Source organism: Oncorhynchus keta, unplaced genomic scaffold (genome assembly GCF_023373465.1).
Source record: "Oncorhynchus keta strain PuntledgeMale-10-30-2019 unplaced genomic scaffold, Oket_V2 Un_contig_3255_pilon_pilon, whole genome shotgun sequence".
NCBI lineage: Eukaryota > Metazoa > Chordata > Actinopteri > Salmoniformes > Salmonidae > Oncorhynchus > Oncorhynchus keta.
In genome coordinates this window covers 12,501-32,500 of record NW_026287158.1, presented here as the reverse complement: position 1 = coordinate 32,500, position 20,000 = coordinate 12,501, and the positions used below count along the sequence as shown (strand labels likewise).

Below are 20,000 nucleotides of genomic sequence, written 5' to 3'. Positions count from 1 at the left end.
GGTCATAGCTGAATGACTAACTGGGTATTGTTTCAGTCCTCAGATTAAAGGTCGTAGCTGACTGACTAACTGGGTATTGTTTCAGTCCTCAGATAGAAGGTCGTAGCTGACTGACTAACTGGGTATTGTTTCAGTCCTCAGACCTCGTAGCTGATTGACTAACTGGGTATTGTTTCAGGCCTCAGATAGAAGGTCGTAGCTGATTGACTAACTGGGTATTGTTTCAGTCCTCCAGGCCTCAGATAGAAGGTCGTAGCTAACTGGGTGTTGTTTCAGTCCTCAGATAGAAGGTCGTAGCTGATTGACTAACTGGGTATTGTTTCAGTCCTCAGATAGAAGGTCGTAGCTGATTGACTAACTGGGTATTGTTTCAGGCCTCAGGCCTCAGATAGAAGGTCATAGCTGAATGACTAACTGGGTATTGTTTCAGTCCTCAGATTAAAGGTCGTAGCTGACTGACTAACTGGGTATTGTTTCAGTCCTCAGATAGAAGGTCGTAGCTGACTGACTAACTGGGTATTGTTTCAGTCCTCCAGGCCTCAGATAGAAGGTCATAGCTGACTGACTAACTGGGTATTGTTTCAGTCCTCAGATAGAAGGTCGTAGCTGACTGACTAACTGGGTATTGTTTCAGTCCTCCAGGCCTCAGATAGAAGGTCATAGCTGATTGACTAACAGGGTATTGTTTCAGTCCTCAGATAGAAGGTCGTAGCTGACTGACTAACTGGGTTTTGTTTCAGTCCTCCAGGCCTCAGACAGAAGATCGTAGCTGTTCTGCTGGGACCTCTACAAATGGTTACTGGAGTAACTCTGCTGGACTGGCCCAATGACAGACACACTGATCAACAGACTGACCACAGACACACTGATCAACAGACTGACCACAGACACACTGATGAAGACCACAGACAGACTGATGAAGACCACAGACACACTGATCAACAGACAGACCACAGACACACTGATCAACAGACTGACCACAGACACACTGATCAACAGACTGACCACAGACACACTGATCAACAGACTGACCACAGACACACTGATCAACAGACTGACCACAGACACACTGATCAACAGACTGACCACAGACACACTGATCAACAGACTGACTACAGACACACTGATCAACAGACTGACCACAGACACACTGATCAACAGACCGATAACAGACAGACTGACACTGACCAGGACAGACAAATGGAGGGTCGTAGCTCTCTCTCTCTCCTGCTGGATCATCTCAACCACAAACCCTCATGTGTCTCTCTGCTCTGCGTCTCCGTGTCCAGCGCTCCCTACATAACAGACATGGTAAGAGTCTATCATAACAGACATGGTAAGAGTCTATCATAACAGACATGATAAGAGTCTATCATAACAGACATGGTAAGAGTCTATCATAACAGACATGGTAAGAGTCTATCATAACAGACATGGTAAGAGTCTATCATAACAGACATGGTAAGAGTCTATCATAACAGACATGGTAAGAGTCTATCGTAACAGACATGGTAAGAGTCTATCGTAACAGACATGGTAAGAGTATCGTAACAGACATGGTAAGAGTCTATCATAACAGACATGGTAAGAGTCTATCATAACAGACATGGTAAGAGTATCGTAACGGACATGGTAAGAGTCTATCATAACAGACATGGTAAGAGTCTACCATAACAGACATGGTAAGAGTCTATCATAATAGATGGTAAGAGTCTATCATAACAGACATGGTAAGAATCTATCATAACAGACATGGTAAGAGTCTATCATAACAGATGGTAAGAGTCTATCGTAACAGACATGGTAAGAGTATCATAACAGACATGGTAAGAGTCTATCATAACAGACATGGTAAGAGTCTACCATAACAGACATGGTAAGAGTCTACCATAACAGACATGGTAAGAGTCTATCATAACAGACATGGTAAGAGTCTATCGTAACAGACATGGTAAGAGTCTACCATAACAGACATGGTAAGAGTCTATCATAACAGACATGGTAAGAGTATCATAACAGACATGGTAAGAGTCTATCATAACAGACATGGTAAGAGTCTATCATAACAGACATGATAAGAGTATATCATAACAGACATGGTAAGAGTCTATCATAACAGACATGGTAAGAGTCTATCATAACAGACATGGTAAGAGTCTATCAAAACAGACATGGTAAGAGTCTATCATAACAGACATGGTAAGAGTCTATCATAACAGACATGGTAAGAGTCTATCATAACAGACATGGTAAGAGTCTATCGTAAATGGTAACAGATAACAGACATGGTAAGAGTCTATCATAACAGACATGGTAAGAGTATCATAACAGACATGGTAAGAGTCATAACAGACATGGTAAGAATCTATGACATGGTAAGAGTCTATCATAACAGACATGGTAAGAGTCTAGAACAGACATGGTAAGAGACTGTCCTTCTCCACTACTCTTGTGTGTTTGTCATGGCCCTTAGAGACGGATAGCATATCCCATAGCAGTAGAGGGATTTACTATTGTCACTACCTGAATTTGGGGGCGGCTGGACAAATCCCCCTCTTTTTCATATGGTCCTTCAATCTCTGTCAATTCAATTCAATTCAAGGGCTTTATTGGCATGGGAAACATGTGTTAACATTGCCAAAGCAAGTGAGGTAGATAATATATAAAGTGAAATAAACAATAAAAATTAACAGTAAACATTACACATACAGAAGTTTCAAAACAATAAAGACATTACAAATGTCATATTATATATATACAGTGTTTTAACAATGTACAAATGGTAAAGGACACAAGATAAAAATAAATAAGCATAAATATGGGTTGTATTTACAATGGTCTTTGTTCTTCACTGGTTGCCCTTTTTCTCGTGGCAACAGGTCACAAATCTTGCTGCTGTGATGCACACTGTGGAATTTCACCCAGTAGATATGGGAGTTTTCAAAATTGGATTTGTTTTTGAATTCTTTGTGGATCTGTGTAATCCGAGGGAAATATGTCTCTCTAATATGGTAATACATTGGGCAGGAGGTTAGGAAGTGCAGCTCAGTTTCCACCTCATTTTGTGAGCAGTGAGCACATAGCCTGTCTTCTCTGAGAGCCATGTCTGCCTACGGCGGCCTTTCTCAATAGCAAGGCTATGCTCACTGAGTCTGAACATAGTCAAAGCTTTCCTTAATTTTGGGTCAGTCACAGTGGTCAGGTATTCTGCCGCTGTGTACTCTCTGTGTAGGGCCAAATAGCATTCTAGTTTGCTCTGTTTTTTTGTTAATTCTTTCCAATCTCTCTCTCTATTTCTCTCTCTATTTCTCTCTCTATTTCTCTCTCTATTTCTCTCTCTCTCTCTCTCTCTCTCTCTCTCTCTCTCTCTCTCTCTCTCTCTCTCTCTCTCTCTCTCTCTCTCTCTCAGGATTCATCTGCCTCCGTCATCCTTGCTGTGGTGTCACTCCTGAGGATCTGTAACGGCCACTCCCCCTCACCCGAGAGCAAGGCTGCTATTGGCTGTAGCAAAGCATCCACCAACCTGATTGGCTGCAGCAAGGTCCAGAGGTGTTGCCTAGACTCCCTGGCTAGCCTTAGCACCTGCCCTGGTGAGAATCTAGACTCTGGGAGCGTGTTCAGGAATACAATCATGTTTAAAAGCGAACCAAATGAATTTTTAAAAAGCGTTGTTATTTTAGGAGCTGTGGAACGGGTGGCGGAGGTGTTCCATGTTCTAGTGCAGAACCTACAGAACCCTGACTCAGACCCCACCGTGAGACACACCTTACAAACACCCAACACCCAACATCTAACTCAGTTTGGTTTCTCTCCTGTCTCTCCTAGTTTCCTAGTGGATTAATGACCACTGTGTGTGTGTGTGTGTGTGTGTGTGTGTGTGTGTGTGTGTGTGTGTGTGTGTGTGTGTGTGTGTGTGTGTGTGTGTGTGTGTGTGTGTGTGTGTGTGTGTGTGTGTGTGTGTGTGCGCGTGTGCGCGTGCGTGCTCCTTCTGTCTCCTGTGTTCAGGTGCTCCAGAAGAACTACCAGGCCATGTTGAGGTGGCTTCGTGTGTCTGCAGAGCCTCACTCACTGGCTGATCTGGTCACTGAAGGTACAGAGAGCCAATCAAACATCAATATATCTGGTCACTGAAGGTTCAGGGAGTCAATATATCTGGTCACTGAAGGTACAGGGAGTCAACATCAATATATCTGGTCACTGGAGGTACAGGGAGTCAATATATCTGGTCACTGAAGGTTCAGGGAGTCAATATATCTGGTCACTGAAGGTACAGGGAGTCAATATATCTGGTGACTGAAGGTACAGGGAGTCAATATATCTGGTCACTGAAGGTTCAGGGAGTCAATATATCTGGTCACTGAAGGTTCAGGGAGTCAATATATCTGGTCACTGAAGGTTCAGGTCAATATATCTGGTCACTGAAGGTTCAGGGAGTCAACATCATATATATCAGGGAGTCAATATATCTGGTCACTGAAGGTTCAGGGAGTCAATATATCTGGTCACTGAAGGTTCAGGGAGTCAATATATCTGGTCACTGAAGGTTCAGGGAGTCAATATATCTGGTCACTGAAGGTTCAGGGAGTCAACATCAATATATCTGGTCACTGAAGGTTCAGGGAGTCAATATATCTGGTCACTGGAGGTTCAGGGAGTCAATATATCTGGTCACTGAAGGTACAGGAGTCAATATATCTGGTCACTGAAGGTTCAGGGAGTCAATATATCTGGTCACTGAAGGTTCAGGGAGTCAATATATCTGGTCACTGAAGGTACAGGGAGTCAATATATCTGGTCACTGAAGGTTCAGGGAGTCAATATATCTGGTCACTGAAGGTACAGGGAGTCAATATATCTGGTCACTGAAGGTTCAGGGAGTCAATATATCTGGTCACTGAAGGTACAGGGAGTCAATATATCTGGTCACTGAAGGTTCAGGGAGTCAATATATCTGGTCACTGAAGGTTCAGGGAGTCAATCATATCTGGTCACTGAAGGTACAGGGAGTCAATATATCTGGTCACTGAAGGTTCAGGGAGTCAATATATCTGGTCACTGAAGGTACAGGGAGTCAATATATCTGGTCACTGAAGGTTCAGGGAGTCAACATCAATATATCTGGTCACTGAAGGTTCAGGGAGTCAATATATATCTGGTCACTGAAGGTACAGGAGTCAATATATCTGGTCACTGAAGGTTCAGGGAGTCAATATATCTGGTCACTGAAGGTTCAGGGAGTCAATATATCTGGTCACTGAAGGTTCAGGGAGTCAATATATCTGGTCACTGAAGGTTCAGGGAGTCAATATATCTGGTCAATATATCTGGTCACTGAAGGTTCAGGGAGTCAATATATCTGGTCACTGAAGGTACAGGGAGTCAATATATCTGGTCACTGAAGGTTCAGGGAGTCAATATATCTGGTCACTGAAGGTTCAGGGAGTCAATATATCTGGTCACTGAAGGTTCAGGAGTCAATATATCTGGTCACTGAAGGTACAGGGAGTCAACATCAATATATCTGGTCACTGGGTACAGGAGTCAATATATCTGGTCACTGGAGGTACAGGGAGTCAATATATCTGGTCACTGAAGGTTCAGGAGTCAACATCAATATATCTGTGTGTGTGTGTGTGTGTGTGTGTGTGTGTGTGTGTGTGTGTGTGTGTGTGTGTGTGTGTGTGTGTGTGTGTGTGTGTGTGTGTGTGTGTGTGTGTGTGTGTGTGTGTGTGTGTGTCAACAGACCTCCTGCCCGTGCTAAAGAAGCGTGTGTGTGACGTGCGTTGGGAGGTTCGAGACTCCACTCTGGAGTTCCTCGGCCAGCTGTGTGAGGCGTTAAGCTGCACCGTCACTCCTATCCTGCTGGAGGCGCTGTGTGATCAGGAGAGCTATGTGAGGGCTAGTGCCATCTCTGCCCTGGCCAGGACACTACCGCTCAGTGACCAGCAGGGGGAGCCAGGGAACCAGACACAGGTGAGACTTTGACCTACACATTTCATTTACTGTATAACACATGCCCCGCCTCACATTTATATATATATATATTGTTTTAAAATATTATATACACATGTTTTTTTATGAATATTTGTATATATATATCTTTTTTGTTTTGTTTAAAAAAAAATATTTTATGAAGTTTTGTTTAATTCATAAAACTCTAATATTTTAAAACAATACATTTTGACGAATCAAATGATTCAAAAATAATCATTAGTGAATCGCAAACAGTAAAAGGAAATGAATAGCAGCTGTAGTCTTTGTGTTACTTATTTTCCACCACAATTTGCAAATAAATTAATAAAAAATCCTACTATGTGATTTTCTGGAATTCTTTTCTCATTTTGTCTGTCATAGTTGAAGTGTACCTATGATGAAAATTACAGGCCTCTCATCTTTTTAAGTGGGAGAACTTGCACAATTGGTGGCTGACTAAATACTTCTTTGCCCCACTGTATACTGTGTACTGAGCCTTCAGTACACAGTTATACAGTTAACTGGTGTTACTCTGTGTGTGTTCTCTAGAGCTGTGTGTGTGTTCTCTCTAGGAGCAGATCCTGGGTCAGTTAACTGTGTGTGTGTTCTCTCTAGGAGCAGATCCTGGGTCAGTTAACTGGTGTTACTGTGTGTGTTCTCTCTAGGAGCAGACCCTGGGTCAGTTAACTGGTGTTACTGTGTGTGTGTTCTCTCTAGGAGCAGATCCTGGGTCAGTTAACTGGTGTTACTGTGTGTGTTCTCTCTAGGAGCAGATCCTGGGTCAGTTAACTGGTGTTACTGTGTGTGTTCTCTCTAGGAGCAGACCCTGGGTCAGTTAACTGGTGTTACTGTGTGTGTTCTCTCTAGGAGCAGATCCTGGGTCATGGTTAACTGGTGTTACTGTGTGTGTTCTCTCTAGGAGCAGATCCTGGGTCAGTTAACTGGTGTTACTGTGTGTGTTCTCTCTAGGAGCAGATCCTGGGTCAGAACTGGTGTTACTGTGTGTGTTCTCTCTAGGGCAGACCCTCAGTTAACTGGTGTTACTCTGTGTGTGTTCTCTCTAGGAGCAGATCCTGGGTCAGTTAACTGGTGTTACTGTGTGTGTTCTCTCTAGGAGCAGATCCTGGGTCAGTCAGTTAACTGGTGTTACTGTGTGTGTTCTCTCTAGGAGCAGATCCTGGGTCAGTTAACTGGTGTTACTGTGTGTGTTCTCTCTAGGAGCAGACCCTTAACTGGGTTACTGTGTGTGTTCTCTCTAGGAGCAGATTAAACTGGTGTTACTGTGTGTGTCTCTCTAGGAGCAGACCTGGGTCAGTTAACTGGTGTTACTGTGTGTGTTCTCTCTAGGAGCAGACCCTGGGTCAGTTAACTGGTGTTACTGTGTGTTCTCTCCAGGAACAGACCCTGGGTCAGTTACTAGACATCCTGTCTCAGGATTCAGAGGGCTTCCCCAGACGTGCTGTGGTCCAGTACTTCATCAGCTGGCTAAAGACACACCCTTCATCTTCCTCCTCCTCCTCCTCCTCGCTGTGTTCTGTCCTATCGCTGGGCAGCACTGATCTGGACTGGGAGGTCAAAGTTCACACCCTGGAGCTGGTTGAGCTCCTAATGGAGGAAACACTACCAGGTCACCAGGAGTCAGAGCTGGGGTCAACTCCTCCCCCTTACGGTGGCTCTGGAGGGACAAACCTACTAACACACACTGACCTCACACATCCCTACGCTGTGACGCCAAGCCAGCCCTCACCCCTTCTAACACACACCCAACTGACACACACACCCCCTCACACACACACCCAACTACATCTGTAGTGTGTGGTCTGTCTCGGTTGGTGGAGCTCGGTGTTATAACAGCGTTATTCAATGGCCTGTTTGATTGCGACAGACCTGTAGCTTTAAAAGCCTGTAGTCTGTTGCTACGACTACGAGACGCGGTGTGTCCGTCCCGGTCGCTAGGGAAAGGTGCCATGACAACTGACGACACAACAGTTGCCAAGGTGACTTTTGATCTGAGGGGTCAGGTTTGGGAGCGGAGGTCACGAGGAAGTTACAGGAGAAGAGAGGATCTGATTGGGTTAAAGAGTCCAGGGAAGTAGGTTGTGATAGGCCGAACAAGAACAGAGATTCTGATAGGACAGACGGGGCTGGTTCCGAAGCCTGCGATAGGTCGACGGGGAAGAGTGTGTGTGAGGGTAGTGCGAGGGTGTGAGGTGCTGTGGTCGTTGGGTCTAGAGGAGAGGCAGAGTGTGTTATCACAGAGTAGTGACCATGTCCAGAACTCACCCCTCTCTCTACTGGAGGACATTCTGAACGCTACAGACACCTCACACACTGACGAGGTTATAGTAGACTGTTACTGACACCTCACACACTGACGAGGTTATAGTAGACTGTTACTGACCGACACACGTCCTGATGGACGAACACAGTTTAATTTGTGATGATTGTTTCTCCTCTGTACGTTGACTAGTGACTGTAGTTAGAGTCCCATTGGGACATAACTGTTGATCATCTCCCAGGAAAATAAATAAAGATACTGTTTTGATATTTCAAACCACGGGTGTCAATGTTTTCCTGACTTGGTATGTTGAGAGTGAGTGAGGAGAGGGAGAGAGAGGAGAGTGAGAGTGAGTGAGGAGAGAGAGAGAGAGAGAGAAGAGAGAGTGAGAGTGAGTGAGGAGAGTAGAGAGAGAGAGGAGGAGAGAAGAGAGAAAGAGAAGATAGGAGAGAGAGAGAGAGTGAAGAGAGAGAAGAGAGTGAGGGAGGAGAGAGAAGAGAGAGTGAGGAGAGAGTGGAGAGAGAGAAGAGAGAGTGAGGAGAGTGAGAGAAGAGAGAGTGAGTGAGGAGAGAGTGAAGAGAGAGAGAGAGAAGAGAGAGTGAGAGAGAGAGAGAGAGTGAAGAGAGAGAGAGAGAGTGAGGAGAGAGAAGAGAGAGAGAGAGAGAGAGAGAGAGAGAGAAGAGGGAGAGGAGAGTGAGAGAGTGAGCAAGGAGAGTGGCTACATTGTGATTCCCTCCCTTCTCCCGGTTGGACTCCGCCCCTTCAGGGATCTAAAGGGGATGGATTGTATTGGTGGATACTCCTCCAGTCATGAGGTCTGATATACCACGGCTGTCAGCCAATCAGCATTCAGGGCTAAAACCAACAATCTTATACTTTGAAATGCATGATGGGTAGTGAACGAATGTACACTTATAGAGTAGAGAATCAGAACAAGTGCACACTGATGAAGTCCTCTAAGGCGGAGTCCCAAATCACCCCTCCCCTGCCCCTCCATTTGCACGTTCACATGTTCCCTTCCTAACATATGGCACAAGTGTCCCCAAGCTGAGGGAGGGAAGTGATGGAGAGGGTTAATTAGACTGAGGAAGGAGTAGTGATGGAGAGGGTTAATTAGACTGAGAAGGAGTAGTGAGATGGAGAGGGTTAATTAGACTGAGAAGGAGTAGTGATGGAGAGGGTTAATTAGACTGAGAAGGAGTAGTGAGATGGAGAGGGTTAATTAGACTGAGAAGGAGTAGTGAGATGGAGAGGGTTAATTAGACTGAGGGAGGGGTAGTGATGATGGAGAGGGTTAATTAGACTGAGGGGAGTAGTGATGGAGAGGGTTAATTAGACTGAGGGAGGGAGTAGTGAGATGGAGAGGGTTAATTAGACTGAGGAGGGGTAGTGATGGAGAGGGTTAATTAGACTGAGGGAGGAGTAGTGATGGAGAGGGTTAATTAGACTGAGGGAGGGGTAGTGATGGAGAGGGTTAATTAGACTGAGGGAGGGGTAGTGATGGAGAGGGTTAATTAGACTGAGGGAGGGGTAGTGATGGAGAGGGTTAATTAGACTGAGGGAGGGTAGTGATGGAGAGGGTTAATTCGACTGAGGGAAGGGGTAGTGATGGAGAGGGTTAATTAGACTGAGGAGGGGGTAGTGATGGAGAGGGTTAATTAGACTGAGGGAGGGGGATGTGATGGAGGGGGGTTAATTAGACTGAGGAGGGGTAGTGATGGAGGTTAGGGAGCCATTAGAGACACTTTGGAGTAGGGGTAAAGAGAAGTACTGTCCCAGGGTTCATTAGAATAGGAAATGGTTAAGGGTTCCGAAAGACACTTTTGACCGAGTCAGCAAATGCTGCCGGGCTTCAGAGAGAAGTACTGTCCCATAATGCAGTGCGATTTCCCACTGAAGAAAACGATAGAGTCTAATTGAAAACGACACCTGTATTTGTTTGTGTCTGGTTGACATGTAACATGTAGCGTATGAAATACGCCCCCAAATGAAATGTGTAACTGAATGAGGTTTATGTTAAAACGACAGGGGGAAATGAAATGTGTAACTGAATGAGGTTTATGTTAAAACGACAGGGGGAAATGAAATGTGTAACTGAATGAGGTTTATGTTAAAACGACAGGGGGAAATGAGAAATGTGTAACTGAATGAGGTTTATGTTAAAACGACAGGGGAAATGAAATGTGTAACTGAATGAGGTTTATGTTAAAGCGACAGGGGGAAATGAAATGTGTAACTGAATGAGGTTTATGTTAAAACGACAGGGGGAAATGAAATGTGTAACTGAATGAGGTTTATGTTAAAAGCGACAGGGGGAAATGAAATGTGTAACTGAATGAGGTTTATGTTAAAACGACAGGGGAAATGAAATGTGTAACTGAATGAGGTTTATGTTAAAACGACAGGGAAATGAAATGTGTAACTGAATGAGGTTTATGTTAAAACGACAGGGGGAAATGAAATGTGTAACTGAATGAGGTTTATGTTAAAGCGACAGGGGGAAATGAAATGTGTAACTGAATGAGGTTTATGTTAAAACGACAGGGGGAAATGAAATGTGTAACTGAATGAGGTTTATGTTAAAACGACAGGGGGAAATGAAATGTGTAACTGAATGAGGTTTATGTTAAAACGACAGGGGGAAATTAAATGTGTAACTGAATGAGGTTTATGTTAAAACGACAGGGGGAAATGAAATGTGTAACTGAATGAGGTTTATGTTAAAACGACAGGGGGAATTGTCTCATTTAAAATTAAAATGAATTTCATGCTTGTTTCATTATTTAAAAGTGGAGCATGAATTGAGTGAGTGTTTCCTGAAGCCGATGCGTTTAGTGATTTCCCCTACACCACCCTGCCCTACACCACCCTCCCCTACACCACCCGGCCCTACACCACCCTGCCCTACACCACCCTGGCTCTACACCACCCTGCCCTACACCACCCTCCCCTACACCACCCGGCCCTACACCACCCTGCCCTACACCACTCTGCCCTACACCACTTGGCTCTACACCACCCTGCCCTACACCACCCTGCCCTACACCACCCGGCCCTACACCACTCTGCCCTATACCACCCTCCCCTACACCACCCGGCCCTACACCACCCTGCCCTACACCACCCGGCCCTACACCACCCTGCCCTACACCACCCTGCCCTACACCACCCGGCCCTACACCACCCTGCCCTACACCACCCTCCCCTACACCACCCGGCCCTACACCACCCTGCCCTACACCACCCGGCCCTACACCACCCAATATATCCAACCACTAGTCCAATGCTCTAACCACTAGGCCAACGCTCTAACCGCTAGGCCAACGCTCCCTAACCACCCGGCCAACGCTCCCTAACCACTTGGCCAACCACCCGCTCTAACCACTATGCCAACGCTCTAACCACTAGGCCAACGCTCTAACCACTAGTCCAACGCTCCTAACCATAAGCCAACGCTCCAACCACTATGCCAACGCTCTAACCACTAGGCCAACGCTCTAACCACTAGTCCAACGCTCTAACCACTAGGCCAACGCTCCTCTAACCACTAGGCCAACTCTCTAACCACGAGGCCAACGCTCTAACCACTAGGCCAACGCTCTAACCACTAGGCCAACGCTCAAACCACTATGCCAACGCTCTAACCACTAGGCCAACGCTCTAACCACTAGTCCAACGCTCTAACCACTATGCCAACGCTCTAACCACTAGGCCAACGCTCTAACCACTAGTCCAACGCTCTAACCACTAGGCCAACGCTCTAACCACTAGGCCAACGCTCTAACCACTAGTCCAACGCTCTAACCACTAGGCCAACGCTCTAACCACTAGTCCAACGCTCTAACCACTAGGCCAACGCTCTAACCACTATGCCAACGCTCTAACCACTAGGCCAACGCTCTAACCACTAGTCCAACGCTCTAACCACTATGCCAACGCTCTAACCACTAGGCCAACGCTCTAACCACTAGTCCAACGCTCTAACCACTAGGCCAACGCTCTAACCACTAGTCCAACGCTCTAACCACTAGGCCAACGCTCTAACCGCTAGGCCAACGCTCTAACCACTAGTCCAACGCTCTAACCACTAGTCCAACGCTCTAACCACTAGTCCAACGCTCTAACCACTAGTCCAACGCTCTAACCGCTAGGCCAACGCTCTAACCGCTAGGCCAACGCTCTAACCACTAGGCCAACGCTCTAACCACTAGGCCAACGCTCTAACCACTAGTCCAACACTCTAACCACTAGGCCAACGCTCTAACCACTAGGCCAACGCTCTAAGTGCTAGACCAACGCTCAACCGCTAGGCCAACGCTCTAACCGCTGGCCAACGCTCTAACCGCTAGTCCAACACTCTAACCACTAGGCCAACGCTCTAACCACTAGGCCAAAACTCTAACCACTAGGCCAACGCTCTAACCACTAGGCCCAACGCTCTAACCACTAGGCCCTTCTGAAGTGATAGAAACTTCTGACATAGAATCAACACTGTGGGGGGAAAAACTATTGATCCTGGTGTGTGATTTTAGTGTCATGTCAGATAAAACAGTCTGACATAGGAACCAACAGACCCACTACTAGGGACAATGATGAATACTGGGTGTGTTTGTATGTAGGTTGAATGTGTTATCAGTGTGTGTATGTGTTATCAGTGTGTGTATAGACTCTACTCCATGCTGGAGGTAGTAGTGTGTGTGTGTGCGTGTGCGTGTGTGTGTGTGTGCGTGCATGCTGGGTAGTAATTTCAGTGTGTGTGCAGTGAGTCGACGTCTTCCTTTGAGTTCAGAGTCAACAGTCCAACAGCCACATCAATAACATCTGAGAGTGTCCAGAGTCAACAGTCTAACAGCCACATCACTAACATCTGAGAGTGTCCAGAGTCAACAGTCTAACAGCCACATCACTAACATCTGAGAGTGTCCAGAGTCAACAGTCTAACAGCCACATCACTAACATCTGAGAGTGTCCAGAGATCTCCCTCCCTCGTTAACAAATATCAGAGTTCAGCTTTAGGTCAATCAAACGACCCTCGAGGAAATATCAGCTTAACCAAAGTCATGGGACCTCACACACACACACACACACACACACACACACACACAGCCACTGGTTTTGTGTTTGTTGTTCTGTCCCTCTGGGCAGACATCACTTCAACCTCTAGTTTTGATTTACAGTACTAGTATATAATATCATGTAAATAATCATATATAGATATATATATACAGTACTAGTATATATACCATGTATATAACAATATATAGATATAAATATATACAGTACTAGTATATATACCATGCCAATAATTTATATATTTGTATATTATATACATACTGTACTAGTATATATACCATGTATTTGATTTACAGTACTAGTATATGTACCATGTATATAATAATATCATATAACAGAATATACACCTAGTATATGGCCATGTATATAATAATATCAACAACAGAATGTCACCGTGTCATTGGATGAAATCAACAACAGAATGTCACCGTGTCGTTGTATTTAGGTTGCCAGTTGGGTGAATAAAAGACTCCTGACTTCTTCACATCTAATCAGTTTTCCATGTTGATTCAATGTCATCACGGTTTGGGTTGCCCGGGGGGGTGTGTGTGTGTACAGGGGTTACATGAGGAGAGGTTTCAGTGCAACTATTGTTTGTACAAACAAAAACACACTCAGTGGTCTGGAAGGACAAGAAGTCCTGTGTTCTCTTCTCCTCTCTACTATAAACGAAGAAGTCCTGTGTTCTCTTCTCCTCTCTACTATAAACGAAGAAGTCCTGTGTTCTCTTCTCCTCTCTACTATAAACGAAGAAGTCCTGTGTTCTCTTCTCCTCTCTACTATAAACGAAGAGTTTCATTCCATCTGAACTCTCTACTATAAACGAAGAGTTTCTTTCCATTTGAACTCTCTACTATAAACGAAGGGTTTCTTTCCATCTGAACTCTCTACTATAAACGAAGAGTTTCTTTCCATCTGAACTCTCTACTATAAACGAAGAGTTTCTTTCCATCTGGACTCTACTATAAACGAAGAGTTTCTTTCCATCTGAACTCTCTACTATAAACGAAGAGTTTCTTTCCATCTGAACTCTACTATAAACAAGAGTTTCTTTCCATCTGAACTCTCTACTATAAACGAGCGAGTTTCCTTCCATCTGGACTCTCTACTATAAACAAGGGTTTCTTTCCATCTGAACTCTCTACTATAAACGACGAGTTTCTTTCCATCTGGACTCTCTACTATAAACAAGAGTTTCTTTCCATTTAAACTCTCCTCTCTTTTCCATCCCTCCTCTTTCCTCTCTTTCCTTCTCTCCCTGGCTTTGTAGGGCGCCACAGGGGGTTGGTTTGAAGGAGGGTGGTATATTCTGTCTAATGTGGTGTCTGTCTGTGTCTGTGTGTGTGTGTGTGTGTGTGTGTGTGTGTGTGTGTGTGTGTGTGTGTGTGTGTGTGTGTGTGTGTGTGTGTGTGTGTGTGTGTGTGTGTGTGTGTGTGTGTGTGTGTGTGTGTGTCTGTCTGTGTGTGTGTGAGTTGTTAATTTTTCAGTTGCTCCATTTGTCTCTGAGCAGGAAGTGTGTGTTACTATGTGAATAGGAAACATGACCCCTTCTCCTATCTCCTTTTCTCTCTAGATCTTTGCTGTCGTTCTCTCTCCTCCCCTTTACTCTCTATCCCTTCCCATTTTCTGTCTTTCCTATTCTCTCTCTATCCCTCCCCATTTCCTGTCTCTCTTTCTCTCTCCTCCCTTTCACTCTAACCCCTATTCTCTCCTATCTCCTTCCTTCCCTTTTCCTCTCCCCTCCCTCTATCTCTCTCCGTCTCTCCTGCTCCCTCCCTCCCTCTGACTAAACCAGGCCATTGTCCATGTTTCTTTCTCTCTCTCCCCTCCCCTCTTCCATCTCTGTAGCTGAATGTATCGGCTAAAAATGAACTCAGATCAGCAGGAAAAGACCAGAATGTAGGACATCAGTTTGCTATACAGGCCTCCATAGACTGATCCAAGGTCAGTTAGCTAGTGTCTCTGCTAAGGTCGATGCTGGGGTCAGTTAGTTAGGTTTGGACTAAACAGGCCTCCATAGACTGATCCAAGGTCAGTTAGCTAGTGTCTCTGCTAAGGTCGATGCTGGGGTCAGTTAGTTAGGTTTGGACTAGACAGGCCTCCGTAGACTGATCCAAGGTCAGTTAGTTACACGGAACCCAAACCGGCCATGCACCATCGTACGCACCATGTATTTTACCCAAACGCGATCACGACACGCAGGTTAAAATATCAAAACAAACTCTGAAACAATTACATTAATTTGGGGACAGGTCGAAAAGCATTTAACATTTTAGAAATTTAGCTAGCTAGCTTGCACTTGCTAGCTAATATGTCCTATTTAACTAGCTAGCTGTTGCTAGCTAATTTGTCTATTTAACTAGCTAGCTGTTGCTGGCTAATATGTCCTATTTAACTAGCTAGCTGTTGCTAGCTAATTTGTCCTATTTAACTAGCTAGCTGTTGCTAGCTAATATGCTCTGTTGCTATAATTAACTAGCTAGCTGTTTGCTAGCTAATTTTGTCCTATTTAACTAGCTAGCTGTTGCTAGCTAATATGTCCTATTTAACTAGCTAGCTGTTGCTAGCTAATTTGTCCTATATAAACATTGAGTTGTTATTTTACCAGAAATGTTCTACTCCACCAAATTAATCCACATATAAAATGGTTGTTATTTTACCAGAAATGTTTCTAGTCATCTCTCCACCAAATTCCACAGCGTAAAATGGTCATACCAAATATTTATATATATATACAGTACTTCCAATATGTACCATATATATATATATATATATATACAGTACTAGTATATGTACCATATATATATATATCCTTCCAAGCTTTTTCTCCTCTGGACTTTAGATTGCAAATGGCAATTTTCATAAATTAGCTTGTGTCTCCGTTGGTCTTTCAGTCACCTACGTGGGTATAACCAATGAGGAGATGGCACCTGCTCCTATAAACCAATGAGGAGATGGCACCTGCTCCTATAAACCAATAGGAGATGGCACCTGCTCCTAAAACCAATGAGGAGATGGCACGTGGGTACCTGCTTCTATAAACCAATGAGGAGATGGCACGTGTGTACCTGCTTCTATAAACCAATGAGGAGATGGGAGAGGCAGGACTTGCAGCGTAATCTGCGTCACAAATAGAAGTGACTTCTATTTTAGCCCTTGGCAACGCAGACACTCGTTGGCGCGCACGAGCAGTGTGGCTGCAATACTTGAATAATATAGATTTCTTAATGTATTTTGCAATGCTCGCAGTGTAATCAGCCTGTCAGGTTTGGAATAAACAGACCTCCATAGACTGATCCAAGGTCAGTTAGTTCCTCCCCAATTTCGTGATATACAACATTAGTTACTGTCTTGTCTGTCTCGCTGGCAACTCCCATACGGACTCGGGAGGCGAAGGCCGAGAGCACACACACACACACACTAACCCAGTACAAACACACAATAAGGAGACAGTGAGGCGTGGGGTCAGCGAATTTCAGTGTTGTATTTATCAGAACAGAACCAAGGCTAGCCTGTAGAAAAACAAACACAGTGCTGTATTTATCAGAACAGAACCAAGGCTAGCCTGTAGAAAAACAAACAAGTGTTGTATTTATCACAGAACCAAGGCTAGCCAGTAGAAAAACAAACATAGTGTTGTATTTATCAGGACAGAACCAAGGCTAGCCAGTAGAAAAACAAACATAGTGTTGTATTTATCAGGACAGAACCAAGGCTAGCCAGTAGAAAAACAAACATAGTGTTGTATTTATCACAACAGAACCAAGGCTAGCCAGTAGAAAAACAAACATAGTGTTGTATTTATCAGAACAGAACCAAGGCTAGCCAGTAGAAAAACAAACATAGTGTTGTATTTACCACAACAGAACCAAGGCTAGCCAGTAGAAAAACAAACATAGTGTTGTATTTATCAGGACAGAACCAAGGCTAGCCAGTAGAAAAACAAACATAGTGTTGTATTTACCACAACAGAACCAAGGCTAGCCTGTAGAAAAACAAACATAGTGTTGTATTTATCAGAACAGAACCAAGGCTAGCCAGTAGAAAAACAAACATAGTGTTGTATTTATCACAACAGAACCAAGGCTAGCCAGTAGAAAAACAAACATAGTGTTGTATTTATCAGAACAGAACCAAGGCTAGCCTGTAGAAAAACAAACATAGTGTTGTATTTATCACAACAGAACCAAGGCTAGCCTGTAGAAAAACAAACACAGTGTTGTATTTATCACAACAGAACCAAGGCTAGCCTGTAGAAAAACAAACATAGTGTTGTATTTATCACAACAGAACCAAGGCTAGCCTGTAGAAAAACAAACATAGTGTTGTATTTATCACAACAGAACCAAGGCTAGCCAGTAGAAAAACAAACATAGTGTTGTATTTATCACAACAGAACCAAGGCTAGCCAGTAGAAAAACAAACACAGACCAAACAATACATGTGCACAACACCTCCTCCTCTCTTCTGTTTTTCCAGAACAATCTGGGTTTTTTTCAATCAATTTCGCTATATGAGATTTCATCCAGTGCAATCAACAACAACAACAACAACAACAACAGTTAGAGAAGATACAACAATGAAACTGTACAAACGTCAGGGTAACGTTGGGGTTAGTGGTGATAGTAGTAGTGTGTTTTATACTCACAGACACAGTTTTACAGACATACTCACAGAGAACGGATACACACAGTAGGCTATAGACACACTCACAGAGAACGGATACACACAGTAGGCTATAGACACACTCACATAAACAGAAGGAACAGTGTCTGGAGAGGGAGGAGAGGAGGCAGAGAGAGGGACAGTGTCTGGAGAGGGGAGGAGAGGAGGCAGAGAGAGGGACAGTGTCTGGAGAGGAGGAGGAGGCAGGAGAGGCAGTGAGAGGGACAGTGTCTGGAGAGGGAGGAGAGGAGGCAGAGAGAGGGACAGTGTCTGGAGAGGGAGGAGAGGAGGCAGAGAGAGGGACAGTGTCTGGAGAGGAAGCAGAGAGAGGGACAGTGTCTGGAGAGGGAGGAGAGGAGGCAGAGAGAGGGACAGTGTCTGGAGAGGGAGGAGGGAGGTAGAGAGGAGAGACAGTGTCTGGAGAGGGAGGAGAGGAGGTAGAGAGGAGGGACAGTGTCTGGAGAGGGAGGAGAGGGAGGCAGAGAGAGGGACAGTGTCTGGAGAGGGAGAGAGGAGAGGAGGCAGAGAGAGGGACAGTGTCTGGAGAGGAGGAGAGGGGACAGTGTCTGGAGAGGAAGGAGAGGAGGCAGAGAGAGGAACAGTGTCTGGAGAGGGAGGAGAGGAGGCAGAGAGAGGGACAGTGTCTGGAGAGGGAGGAGAGGAGGCAGAGAGAGGGACAGTGTCTGGAGAGGGAAGAGGGAGAGAGGGACAGTGTCTGGAGAGGAGGCAGAGGCAGAGGGGACAGTGTCTGGAGAGGGAGGAGAGGAGGTAGAGGGAGAGACAGTGTCTGGAGAGGAGAGGAGGGAGGCAGAGAGGAGGACAGTGTCTGGAGAGGAGGAGAGGGAGGCAGAGAGAGACAGTGTCTGGAGAGGAGGAGAGGAGGCAGAGAGAGGGGACAGTGTCTGGAGAGGGAGGAGAGGGAGGCAGAGAGAGAGGACAGTGTCTGGAGAGGAGAGGAGAGGAGTGTCTGAGAGGGACAGTGTCTGGAGAGGAGGCAGAGAGAGGAACAGTGTCTGGAGAGGGGAGGGAGAGGAGGCAGAGAGAGGGACAGTGTCTGGAGAGGGAGGCAGAGAGGAGGCACAGTGTCTGGAGAGGGAGGAGAGGAGGCAGAGAGAGGGACAGTGTCTGGAGAGGGAGGAGAGGGACAGTGTCTGGAGAGGAAGGAGAGGAGGCAGAGAGAGGGACAGTGTCTGGAGAGGGAGGAGAGGCAGAGAGGGGACAGTGTCTGGAGAGGGAGGAGAGGAGGCAGAGAGAGGGACAGTGTCTGGAGAGGAAGCAGAGAGAGAGGGACAGTGTCTGGAGAGGAGGCAGAGAGAGGGACAGTGTCTGGAGAGGGAGGAGAGGAGGCAGAGAGGGACAGTGTCTGGAGAGGGAGGAGAGGGCAGGAGAGAGAGGGACAGTGTCTGGAGAGGGAAGGAGAGGGAGGCAGAGAGAGGGACAGTGTCTGGAGAGGGAGGAGGGAGGCAGAGAGAGGGACAGTGTCTGGAGAGGAGGAGAGGAGGCAGAGAGAGAGGGACAGTGTCTGGAGAGGAAGGAGAGGAGGCAGAGAGAGGGACAGTGTCTGGAGAGGGAGGAGGGAGGCAGAGAGAGGGAACAGTGTCTGGAGAGGGAGGAGAGGAGAGGCAGAGAGAGGGACAGTGTCTGGAGAGGAGGCAGAGAGAGGACAGTGTCTGGAGAGGAGGCAGAGAGAGGAACAGTGTCTGGAGAGGGAGGAGAGGGAGCAGAGAGGGACAGTGTCTGGAGAGGGAGGAGAGGGAGGCAGAGAGAGGGACAGTGTCTGGAGAGGAAGGAGAGGGAGGCAGAGAGAGGAACAGTGTCTGGAGAGGAGGCAGAGAGAGAGGACAGTGTCTGGAGGGAAGGAGAGGAGGCAGAGAGAGGGACAGTGTCTGGAGAGGGAGGAGAGGAAGCAGAGAGAGGGACAGTGTCTGGAGAGGGAGGAGAGGAGGCAGAGAGAGGGACAGTGTCTGGAGAGGAGGCAGAGAGAGGAACAGTGTCTGGAGAGGAAGGAGAG

The 20,000-nt window shown here is 45.8% G+C and overlaps 1 protein-coding gene and 1 long non-coding RNA gene across 5 annotated transcripts; both read left to right on the top strand.

Moving 5' to 3' along the window:
- The first annotated feature begins 723 nt into the window (after positions 1-723).
- On the top strand, positions 724-7,785 carry LOC127923788 (BRCA1-associated ATM activator 1-like). Its single transcript, XM_052507833.1, has 6 exons — positions 724-1,311; positions 3,410-3,590; positions 3,681-3,754; positions 4,006-4,090; positions 5,744-5,973; positions 7,369-7,785. Exons 1-6 carry the CDS (start codon positions 793-795, stop codon positions 7,783-7,785), a joined length of 1,506 nt encoding a protein of 501 aa, XP_052363793.1. The 5' UTR covers positions 724-792.
- Positions 7,786-10,242: 2,457 nt separating this feature from the next.
- LOC127923787 (uncharacterized) lies at positions 10,243-11,144 on the top strand. Of its 4 annotated transcripts, XR_008115383.1 has the most exons (5): positions 10,243-10,354; positions 10,497-10,543; positions 10,683-10,729; positions 10,777-10,870; positions 10,918-11,144. It is a non-coding gene; the product is annotated as an uncharacterized LOC127923787 (long non-coding RNA). The 4 variants fall into 4 exon arrangements; XR_008115382.1 differs by lacking the exon at positions 10,497-10,543; XR_008115381.1 differs by lacking the exon at positions 10,683-10,729 and having other exon boundaries at positions 10,918-11,143.
- Positions 11,145-20,000: the final 8,856 nt, after the last annotated feature.

What these genes read in the sequence shown, in the direction of transcription:
- LOC127923788 (XM_052507833.1), top strand. Translation starts at nt 793, where the DNA reads ATGGTTACTGGAGTAACTCTGCTGGACTGGCCCAATGACAGACACACT. An exon ending in ACCCTGACTCAGACCCCACC is followed by an intron (nt 3,755 to 4,005) that starts GTGAGACACACC and finishes TCCTGTGTTCAG; the next exon opens with GTGCTCCAGAAGAACTACCA. An exon ending in AGCCAGGGAACCAGACACAG is followed by an intron (nt 5,974 to 7,368) that starts GTGAGACTTTGA and finishes TGTTCTCTCCAG; the next exon opens with GAACAGACCCTGGGTCAGTT.